General features: G+C 36.2%; 4 protein-coding genes across 5 annotated transcripts; 2 read left to right on the top strand and 2 right to left on the bottom strand.

Moving 5' to 3' along the window:
- Positions 1-462: 462 nt before the first annotated feature.
- On the bottom strand, positions 463-3163 carry LOC123320623 (bromodomain-containing protein 7). The gene is made up of 8 exons (XM_044907987.1): positions 2722-3163; positions 2375-2646; positions 1965-2322; positions 1649-1835; positions 1344-1570; positions 1139-1279; positions 834-1078; positions 463-776 (listed from the first exon to the last, which is right to left on the bottom strand). The coding sequence occupies exons 1-8, from the start codon at positions 3065-3067 to the stop codon at positions 582-584; spliced, it is 1971 nt and encodes a 656-aa protein (XP_044763922.1). The 5' UTR covers positions 3068-3163; the 3' UTR covers positions 463-581.
- A 2404-nt stretch (positions 3164-5567) lies between these two features.
- LOC123319992 (phosphorylase b kinase gamma catalytic chain, skeletal muscle/heart isoform) lies at positions 5568-8043 on the top strand. Of its 2 annotated transcripts, XM_044907100.1 has the most exons (10): positions 5568-5931; positions 6002-6165; positions 6218-6502; positions 6608-6698; positions 6751-6780; positions 6867-6973; positions 7108-7205; positions 7312-7395; positions 7586-7744; positions 7817-8043. In XM_044907100.1, exons 1-10 carry the CDS (start codon positions 5840-5842, stop codon positions 7955-7957), a joined length of 1251 nt encoding a protein of 416 aa, XP_044763035.1. In that variant the 5' UTR covers positions 5568-5839; the 3' UTR covers positions 7958-8043. The 2 variants fall into 2 exon arrangements, with proteins under 2 accessions (XP_044763035.1, XP_044763036.1); XM_044907101.1 differs by lacking the exon at positions 7312-7395.
- A 551-nt stretch (positions 8044-8594) lies between these two features.
- On the top strand, positions 8595-9416 carry LOC123320778 (DNA-directed RNA polymerase II subunit RPB9). The gene is made up of 4 exons (XM_044908204.1): positions 8595-8774; positions 8833-8961; positions 9018-9104; positions 9163-9416. Exons 1-4 carry the CDS (start codon positions 8701-8703, stop codon positions 9263-9265), a joined length of 393 nt encoding a protein of 130 aa, XP_044764139.1. The 5' UTR covers positions 8595-8700; the 3' UTR covers positions 9266-9416.
- On the bottom strand, positions 9292-10959 carry LOC123320004 (zinc finger protein OZF-like). The gene is made up of 3 exons (XM_044907136.1): positions 10797-10959; positions 10299-10743; positions 9292-10242 (listed from the first exon to the last, which is right to left on the bottom strand). Exons 1-3 carry the CDS (start codon positions 10917-10919, stop codon positions 9419-9421), a joined length of 1392 nt encoding a protein of 463 aa, XP_044763071.1. The 5' UTR covers positions 10920-10959; the 3' UTR covers positions 9292-9418.
- Positions 10960-11442: the final 483 nt, after the last annotated feature.

Raw genomic sequence — 11442 nt, 5'->3', positions numbered from 1 at the left:
ATTTCTCGAAGGGTGTTTGTTACTTGTTTCTCTTTGATAGGCTATCCGAAATTAATCCCTATTTGATGACCACAAAGGTGTAAGAGTGAAACGAAAGCTACAAATACAGCAGGATATATTCAAATCGGTAGTTATTACATTCGGAAACCTCAAGACGTTGATTAATAATCGATTCATAACAGTAAAATGGTAAAATCCTCCATCAACACATCTTCAAGTAGGAATTTCAGTCAAAGCAACCATTAAAAACTCATCAATAGTTGGGCGACGTTTCGACAGTACATTTTCCATCATCTTCAGGTTGAAATTTGTGCCGGATCAGTGTTTCGATGTGAAAAAATATACTGCCGAAATCAGCCACAACGATGTGCTTTCTTGGTTTCCTTCGGCTCAAATTCCCCTAGAATTGGGCACTTTTCAGTTCAAAAACACAGTTAAGGATCCTCAAAATAAACTTCTCTCTGGAATTGAATCTTATATCTGTTCATAAAACTCGGCTATAAATTAATATAATGTCACACAATAAGAGGAGAACCCCACTGAAAATTCCCTCGATCATTTTAAAACTTATCGTCAATCAATCATTCCAGTAGCATTTCCTCAATCGTTTTATCGTCCCTCAAAGGACTATGACTTAGATGAGTGGACTCACATTCTAAAAACTGTCGTAACTCGAGTTCCAAGTCGGGAACGTCGTTGGGGACCTCAACGTCGGATACAGCCACTCCGAGAGCCTTTCTAACTCCGACCACCGGAACAATATCACCCGGATTGACCTAAGGGAAGAATCGATTGAAAATTTTTTAACCCGACGAGGAACCAACGAAACCTACCCTTTTGGCGATGTCGGTCAAATTATTAGTGATAGTTTCCGCTATCCTAACCTCTTCCTCGCTAGGAGGTGGACACTGGTTCAAATGGGGCGGTAAAGGAGCGGAAAGTCTCTGGTGCTGGGCGTTCTGCAATTTTTCCAACAGTTCGCACATCGAATTCAAGCGTTGTTGAAGCTCGTATCTTTCCTCCGCCACTTTTACCTCTTCTTCCATGTTGTCCAGGAAACTCATGTCTATTCCCAGACCTTTAAAGAAAACGATCGTCTAGTGTCTATCACCGGTCAGACTGAATTTTCGTGACTCACCTTGCAAGCTTTTCAGTTCGTCCACGTCAACCTTGACCGAATCTATCGGTTTAACTTCAAGAACTGTTTTCACTGCTTCTTCCTCTTCCCTCAGTTTTTTGTTAGCTTCCAAGGTTTTTTTAGTTTTGCTATGGTCTCCACCTAAACATCAAGGTAAATTATCAGTGAGAGTTCAAAAAATGTCTAATTGTTATTCGGTGTTCACCTGTTAGTAGATCAAGTAGACTATCAACCAGTCTGGTGCCGTAGTCTGAATCTTTAACGAAATCCATGATACTTTCTGCGTATTGTTGGGAGGTGTCAGATCCGTAAGTCTGAAAAACCAGCTCACTTTCTTCCTTGGTTAAATTAGAGAAAGCCGAATCGTAACTGGGTGCGTAAGAACCAAAAGCACCATAGTACAGAGGTTTCACAGTCTTGACATAATTTCTCCTGTAAACAAAAACACGAAGAATCTCATTGATTGATCTCTCTTGATATGTACTGGATAAAAATTGATAATTTACACACCTGTCTTCCCTGAATCCCGCCAACTGTCCCGTTCCTTCAGTCAACTTGCCGGTCAGCTGCCCCAATAATACCGGTCTTTTTTTGGTGCCGGGAATCACCCCATCACCTCCAACGAGAATGTTTAAATTGGTTGTACCATCTCTACGTTGTTTTAAGAAGCCCATCGGAACTCCTCCCTTTTTCAGAACTGAAAATACACACAGTGAAATGCAATACTATACAGGGTTTGATACAATATTTTATTCCCTATGCATATGTATTGTGTCCTTTAATTTAAAAAAAGACGTATAGAACGTAAGAATCATAAATCTAGTACCTAGTTTTCTTCTGGCTTCCCTAGCGGCATTCTGAGACCTCACTAAGATTTCTTCCGGGGTCAACTCATCCGGGATAGCCTCAAATTTAGTGATTGGCATTTTACGCTTACTCTCGATGACGTGATCGTCATCATTATCATCTCTGTGCTTATTCAATCTCAGTTCAGGAGTTATTTCGAAGCCGACATGGTCGCTCGTCAATTCGGGGATGAGGTTGAAGAGCCATCCCAATTTTTCCGGCTGCAACAGTTTCATACCGGACTGGAGCAATTTTTTGCTAGTTTTATAATAGATCGTATCGACGTGATTGTATTTCATGGCATTTTCACACATTAGTTTGAAGTCTTCCACGAAATCCTGAAAGATTATCGTTATATCATCAATATTAATCGGTCCAATTTAAGCTTACCTGGAAAGTGTTGTACAAGTTATCTTCGATCTTCTGACGTATCGTACTGAAATCCATAGGCTGTGTAATAATACTAGAATATCCAGGGGCAATATTTTCTGTTACAGGCCAAGCAAAAAATTGTTGGGGATCCTTCTTCTCCAATAAACCCAACAGATGCTCTAACATCTTTTGAAGAGGGGTTTTCTCTTGAATCTTCTTCAAAACACAAGTTCTGGGCTCCCTGTGTTGGGACGGACTTCCCAACACCGGGTACGGAGACAGAATAACTTCTAAAAACAAATGCGTAAGTACCACTGTCTCATGAGATCAGAGCCTATTGTAATATTCAATTTCCATCAACCTACCAGTGTTCTCAGTTTCGCTTTCTTCTCTTTTCCGTTTCTTATCCTTATGATGCTTGTGTTTCTTCTCTCGATCCTTGCTCTTATCCTTCTTCTTCTTTTTTTTCTTGCTTTTTTTATGGTGGCTTTTCGAAAGGGCGTAGTATGGATCGTTCGGATCCACACCTTCCAACTCGGGCACACTATAGCCGCTCATATTTCCGAATTCCGGGTTGTGTTCCGGAGTCCCCTGACTCCCGACCTTCAGGATCAATTTGAGCCCCGAAGGCTTATCGCCGGAACTCTCATGACGTTCCCGTTTCTCCAGACGGTGCTTTTTGTGCTTTTTAGGCACGAGATTGATCGACATTTCGAAGAGAAAACGTAAAACACCAACAAAACTACCACGGATGAATTTTGTTTTTTTTCGGTTAGGTTATGTTTATAATTTACACAGAAAAACCGTTATGTCAGTTGCGTCTTCCAAGTTCTGTGACTTCAAGGTGTTATACGAGGGTTGCTCAACTGAAATTCTTCCTACGATGCATGGAGGAAAATAAAAAAGCATTTTCAAAGCGGTGATACCGACAAAATGCAATGGTGACAGGATAAAAACAATAAGAGGGTGCAAAGGTGTTTATCTGTGAAAGTATTTAGGATTTAATAAAAGGTAAATGGTGAATCTCCAGAGAAAATCTTGTTGTACGAGGGTTGTTCAAGAAGTATTTATCTGATTTATATTCAACTGAGGGGTAGAGGGGCTCACCACATATTAAACCTTGAGGAAAATTCTGAAATTGCCTTAGGCCAATCTCGTCAAGATGTTGTGTAATAAAGAATCTAGTAAAGTGGCACACTCATAGTGAACAATCATACAATTTTATCATTTGATCATGTACTAATGAAATCCAACTGATATTTTGTAGCCAATCACCCTGTCAACCAAGGGCGGCTCGTCAGAGGAGGCAAGGGAGGCTAAGCCTCCTCATAAAGCTTAGAGCTAAAATACATTCACTTCGGGCATGTCCTCATTTCCAGAAAGTAATTTCTATATACATTTTCCGAACACCTGAACTAGATATTCAGATAAAAATTAGTTCATTTTGCGGTCCTCCGCTCATAAAAATCCAGCATAACAATCATACAATCCACCGGCCGCGCACGCGTCCGCCGCGTCGAATGTGAATATTTCCTAGTACTGTCTCTGGTACTGCCTATTCGGACGGAGGCTGTTGGGCCTGCTCGCCTGCTGCCTCCGTTGATAGTGTAACTCACGCATACGTTCTCTGGACTCACATACTAGCCGAACAAGAATTCAGCTGACTTACTGTACCATATTCGCCCGTAAAATGTACCAGAGGAGGCACAGCTCCCCTGTTCTCCATTGATTCTTTCGTGCCGTCTTTGACTATATTCGCTTGATCTCCGACGGTAGGGGCGTTGTCCGGCGGTAGTTGTTATGATTTCAATTTTCAATTTGAATGTGACGACTTCGTGGAGAACTGGAATTTCGGGAAATTTGTGATATATTCTTGTTAAGATAGGTTGTTTTGTTAGGGCGTTAGGGGTAAGTACTGATACGGATCAAAAAATAAAATGGAATTCAATATTGAGAATTAACTGTACACGTTGTTAAAACCTTTACAAGACCTCCACCAAATTTAATTACACTAAAGTCTACCGAAAGTGTCAGAATAGACGTTTCAGTGTTGTTTGGTACGATAAATGTGATTGGTTAACTGGATCGATCAAACGGGAAAAATTATTTTGCTGGCCATACTATTTACTATTTTCTCATCAAACAGAATATACTTCATGGTTCAAAACGGGGTTTTCAGATTTGAAAAATTTACCGCGATCTATCGAAAGGCATAACAAGTAAAAGGAGCATATAGCATCCTCTTGCATTCAAAATTAATCTTAGAACTGATAACTTTTCATTATGTTGAAGAAGTATACTTTATTGACTGATAAGAGTTTGTTCCAACACTCCTCGAAAACTATTAGCCTCCTCAGCTCTCATGACCACGAGCCGCCACTGCTGTCAACTATGGATTTCTGTTCAGATTCAATTTTGTAGTTCGTTGTTTCATAAAAAGAATGAAAAATATAAGTTAAACACGTATTAAGGTAGAAAAGTTTTTGTAAATCTCTCATTTCAATAGTTTTCCAACTATATCCGATGAAAATGTCCCATACAGAGTGCAAAAAAAAGAGCATTGGGAGATGATTCAAATGTTTGAATTAAACGTTGGCTCATTTATACTAATAAACATAATCTAGATAAATAAAATCATTCGATTAGTCTCAGTAACTAAAACACCTTCTCTTTCTTTACTCCCATTATAACTTTTGTGACTTATATGCGATAATGCATTTTGAAGTGGACGGAAATGGGGACAATCAATAATTACTTGCGTCATAAATTTGATAATATCTAATGTCCACTAAAATAGTGATTTATCCAAAAATATAAAAGCGATATTCGTAACAGATTATCATAATCCAAATAAAACTATGTTGTGACACGATCTTGGATTATTTTTAAAGTATCACATCTTTAGAAGAATTCCATAACGTTGTCAATCAGAAACGTGAGTAATTAGTAGGCTATCTGTAATTAGTTATGAAATGTTTAAATCCAGCGCAGGAAATCCACATTTCGAGGTGTTGCCAGATTTTCATGAGCATCTCCAACAAATTGTTCAATCGGCATATATAAATTACTATAACTTGGTTCATCATACTTTTTCGACCCCATAACTCTAAAAAACGTTACTAAACTGAAAATATCCCACGTTTTCATCGGTAATTATGATATAAAACCAAATCAAATATTCTCAGGACTTGGTGACCTGGCAACGTTGCTCATCCACCACTTATTACCAAATACATTTTTTTATTTTGTGTTCATCACCTTTGTTTGATTTTCTAGCAATTCAAACTTTTTAAGGATCGATAGCGCCGATGCACTTTGGTTAGAAAAAAAATTAGATTTCAAGTTAACCTTTAAATTTTGCCATATAAATAAATATGACCATGAAGTGATATTTTTAGTGCTGCCTTATACAAGTTTACGTACGTATTTCCACCAAAATTGGCTGTGATTTTTTCCAAATTGTACGAAATTAACAAATACGCAATGGCCAAGGATGAGGAAGATGATAAGTTGCCAGATAAACATGCAGCCAAAGAATTCTACGCTAAATATGAGCCAAAAGAAATATTAGGAAGGTATGAGGTTTTTGTTGATAAACGTGCTATTTATAGTGAGGAAAACTGTTACATATTTCCTTGTTTTCAGGGGTATCAGTTCCACTGTTCGAAGATGCATCGACAAAGAAACCGGAAAGGAATACGCTGCCAAAATTATAGATTTAAGCACAGATAATTCAGACGGAATGTCCCTAGATGCGACAAGACAAGAAATAGCAATTTTACGATTAGTTGCAGGGCACTCCTACATAAGTAACACTCTTTTCATATTCCCATAACAACAAAAGTAAATAAATCATTTCAGTTGAACTGCAGGATGTATTTGAATCACCTACCTTCATATTCTTAGTGTTCGAATTGTGCAAGAATGGAGAATTGTTCGACTATCTGACGTCAGTTGTGGCCCTCTCTGAAAAAAAAACAAGGTATATAATGAAACAGATTTTCGAGGGAGTGAGCCACATACATTCGAAGAGTGTTGTACACAGGGATCTCAAACCAGAAAATATTCTTTTAGATGATAATTTGAATGTTAAAATTACTGACTTTGGTTTTGCTAAACAAATTTTGGCTGGAGAGGAACTTCATGGTAAGTTGGACAAACAAAATTCTATTTGGAACGAATAAAATTTTGGGAAACACTTGATTCATCAACTTTAATTTAGTATCATACTTTATAGTTTTCGGTTTACAGATTTATGTGGAACTCCCGGATATTTAGCCCCAGAAACGCTCAAATGTAATATGATTGAAGATGCCCCTGGATACTCCTATGAAGTAGACGCGTAGGTAAATTCCAATAAGTCGTTGGTTATTTGCTAATTGTGTTTTTTCTAGATGGGCTTGTGGTGTTATCATGTATACTCTGTAAGTATTAATCCAATTATAAAAATTGAAATAAACCAAGAATGCTGCTAAGTAATTTGCCCTTGAAAATATTTTTCTTTATGTAGATTAGTTGGTTGCCCGCCCTTCTGGCACAGAAAGCAAATGGTAATGTTGAGGAACATAATGGAAGCGAAATTTTCATTTTCTTCACCAGAATGGAACGATATATCAGGTTAGGACCTTTTCTTTTGCCATGAGCTGAATTATTTTGTCACTTGTTCACCAATTATTAGATTACAAAATCTGAGATGAACATTTGCATAAGAACAATAAATTTCTGATGATTTATGTGCTCATTTCCAACAGATGCACCCAAAGATTTGATTTGTAAATTGCTGGTAGTAGATCCCAAGAAAAGGTTATCAGTGGACGAAGCATTGAAGCACCCCTTCTTCCATACCGTGGTAAGATAACTTTAATATCTCATAAAGTTAATGGATTCTCTTTATAATAACTGAGCATTTATTTTATTGGCCTTTCTTTTCACATTCTTCTTTTGATGTTTTGCAGTTGTTTGATCAAGATATATCCACATTGAAATTGTCCCTTCGTAGAGACAGTAGAAGATACAGTTTGATTTCACAAATAGCTGCGGTAAATTTGTTTGTTGTGCCGTCTTCCACTAATGATGACTCAAAATTCATTCAGTTTTGTTTTTAAGAGTGGTTGATTTTATGTCGCACAATTGATCTCAAGTATTTACCAGAGAAACTCCACAAATATAGACTAACAATTATTTTTTCGATTTCTTCTTCGAGTCTGTGAAGATTTTTATATGTTTTAGAATATTCACCATAGAGTATTTGACCCTAGACAGAAATTCAAGTGGGCCATCAAGGTAGTACAAGCAGTGGTACGAATACAAAGGCTTAAATATACACCAGAACCTCTAAGTGTAGAAACGGCAAAAATCGATCCATATACCATGAGACTTTTGAGAAAGGTGAGTGAGCTTTGGAAAAGCAAGATAATTTTTTCTCCGAGACTGAAGATGAAATAATTCTTATTATCACAGGTGGTTGATGGATGTGCCTTTAGAGTTTATGGTCACTGGGTTAAGAAAGGCGAAGGTCAAAATAGAGCTGCTCTCTTCGAGAATTATCCCAAAACAGATCTTAAGCAAATTTATGTGAATAATTTGAACAATTGCACATAACGATGATTGTGTTCTACTAGGCAATTGAACTGTAAAACTTAGTTAAAATGTGATTATCCTTACTGAATAAATATTAATTTAATGAATTTATAGAAAAAATTGATATCAATTGTTTTGTGATCATTCAATAAAACCTATTGATTTCTAGCCTTTATGTTTAGAATGAGAGATGGAGATAATATAACAACCATAATGTGTCGTATAGTTTGTCTAGCTGAATTGGTTCATTGTTCTTCACTATCTAAGCTAATTGCAGAATTTTTTTTATAAACAAGCTGTTCTATATTACTCACTTTTACTGGAAAATCAATGAAGGAAAATTTCACTAACAAAAAAATAGTACTTTTCTACGAATGATACGTTTGCAACAAAAATTTTCAAATTTTCTAGTCATCTATGATTGCGCAGAAAAAAAGATGTTTCTTAGGAGCATGATTTATTATTTTATTGGTAACTTCTATTAGTGTGAAAACATATTTTCTATTCGAGCTATCAGTGGGATAAATCAAAATAAATAAAGCTATTTTCCAAAATGAATTTATTCATGCTGAGAGTGATTAGTTCAAAACGAATTAACCAAGAAAAACGTCACTGTAATCTGTGAACATAACCTTCATGATTTGTCATTTGTCACTGTGACAACTGGATTGTTTGGTAAAAAGTTTGAGAAAACTGTGAGAACCAGTATTAGTGGATTGGAGGCGATTTCAGTCTAAATTTTAAAATAAATCAACCAAATAATAATGTCTAAGCCTACTGGTTACGATTCTCATAGCGAGGGACCAGGGTTTGTAGGAATCCGATTTTGCCAAGAATGGTAAGCTTTGAAGTGAGTCATGGTCCGAGACCTCTTCTAAACATTGATTCCATTTCAGCAATAACATGTTGTACCCCAGAGAAGATAAGGAACACAAAATTTTGCTGTACGCTTGCAGAAATTGTGACTACAGACAACATGCCGATTCAAAGTGTATTTATGTCAACAAAATAATGCACGAGATTGAGTAAGTATCCTGCCTTTATTTAGTTTGTTAAAAATAATATACCCCGAATTTTTCAGCGAACTGACACATATTGTGGCTGATGTTATTTCTGATCCTACATTGCCTAGAACAGAAGAACACCACTGTCCAGAGTGTAGTCACAGGTATGTCGATATGAAGAATAGTGTATTATTTTTTACTACTTCAAAGTTTTTATTTCAGAGAAGCTGTTTTCTTTCAAGCTCAAACAAGAAGAGCTGAGGAAGAAATGAGACTCTACTATGTTTGTACGAACCCCCATTGTGCTCATAGATGGACCGAGTAACTATATTATAAAAAAAACTTTGAAACTATTGTTAAATTATTCTATATTTTAAATAAAAATCAATACAAAATTGTTTGATTTCAATTCTTGTGTGACAATACTCTTATGAAACATCTTGATTTTAGGATAAATAAATAAACATTAAAACCGACTTCAATCTTGTTTGTGTTTAACCTTTAGATGCTGTTTTATGTAACTTTTATCCACAAAACACTTATCGCAACTTGGACATTTAAATGGTTTATCACCTGTGTGGCTTCTAACATGTTTTTCCAACTTGCAGTTTGCTTGAAAGCTTTTTGGACATAGATGACAGAAGTACTTTTTCTCCCTATCGGGTACTTTTATGTCACCCACCCCATGACTCTTTGCCATATGAACCTCTAAGGACTTCTGATGTTTATATCCCAAGTTACAAATTTCACATTTGAAAGATTTCAACCTAGTATGAGTCTCTAGATGGCGTGTCAAAGCGGATCTTGAAATGCACTTCCTATCACATAAATTACAATGGAAATTCTTTTCACCAGTATGTAATTTTATATGAGCATCCAGATTAGTCTTCAGAGGAAATTTACGCATACAATATTCACACGAATATTTCCATAAATTTCTATCCATATGTACACAAATTTTATGTTTGTGTAAGTCGGAAGAAGTGTTGAAAGCTTTATCACAGAAGTGACACTTGTAGGCTCTTTTGTTCTGATGTATTTTCTCATGATGGTATAAATCACTTGCAGTTATATACCTCTTTCCACAAAACAAACAAATGTGTTTCCTATCACCAGAATGGTATCTCTGATGTGCGCTCAAATAAACTGAAGAAACAAAGGTACTGGAACACTGGTCACACTTGAAATTTTTTTCGGTAGCATGAACATATTTTCTGTGCCGCTTCAGGAGATACTTGTTGTTGAAGGAGGTGTCACAAATATCACATTTATTCTGCCTATCAATTTCTGGTGGTTGGTCTCCTACAAAATTCCAATTTCAGCTGAGCCATTTCATATGATGAATTCAATATTTTTACCGGTTTCATTAGTAATTGTTTCTTCTGCATCTAAATCTTTTTTATCTGCCTTCAGATGACAGATTTTCTCATGTTTCACGCAAAAACTTTCATTAACATAACGTTTACAACAGTATTTGCAAAAAAATTCTTTTGACTTTCTATGTTGCAATTTAATATGCTTAGTTAAGGATGTTTTATTCGAATATATGTCATTACATTGAAAACATGTAAAAGCTTTAGACTCAATATTCTCTTCTTCTTCCAATATATCGCTAGTTTCAACGTGGTTCGAAGAAATTGTATCATCTTTCGATTCAGTGTTCGCTATTTCTGAATTAACCATTTTTTCCTCCCATAATTTGCATCTTTCAGTTTGTGAATTTAAACATTGTTCACGAAAATCGTAAGCATTTTCCAGCTGCTTCGAACATTGTGAGCAAATAGTGTAATCATTCTTCCAATCCTATAATGAAAGATCATTGAATTCCTCCGGAAGGACAAGTTTCACCTACTCACAAGTTCTGGTATGCATTTCTCTAATTTTATTCGAAGACATACATCTGATGAGCCCAGATCTGCTATATTCTTTATTTTATCTCTGTTGTCTAAACAAATCATACAAATATTGGAATTATTCATTTCAAAAAAAACTGACGTTCGAATTCAGAATCTAACCTATATTTTGGAAATTTCAACAATCATAGACAACTATTTGGGACATTCGTACTACCCGCAAGTGAACTACTCAACTCATTCCTTATGTGGGAAACATAGAGAACTCTTGTCTCTGGTGGGAAACTGTCAGAATAAAAACAAAGAGATATATTCTGTGATCATTGAACTCTATGGGTCCCATAGAGTTCAATGTCTGTGATGTCTGGCTCTATTCTGTGGCATAACCTTTCTTTTGCGTTTGTGGAAATGTCAGATGAACCTAACCTAACATAACGTAACCTTACTTTTGTGGAAATGTCAGATGATTTTCTTGGAAAAATAATGGAAAAAAAGGCTGAAAAGTGTAGAGAAAAGCTAAAACAGATTTCGAGTTGAAAAATTACTCCATATGCTAAAGAAAAAAACCGAAATATCAAAGAGAAATACATCCATAGGAGAAATTGGATATCGACTAGTGAATTGGTTCACTTAAGCCCCTTTGTACTAA

This window comes from Coccinella septempunctata, chromosome 9 (genome assembly GCF_907165205.1).
Source record: "Coccinella septempunctata chromosome 9, icCocSept1.1, whole genome shotgun sequence".
NCBI lineage: Eukaryota > Metazoa > Arthropoda > Insecta > Coleoptera > Coccinellidae > Coccinella > Coccinella septempunctata.
The sequence above is the reverse complement of the archived record's forward strand: the minus strand, read 5'-3'. Positions and strand labels throughout refer to the sequence as shown.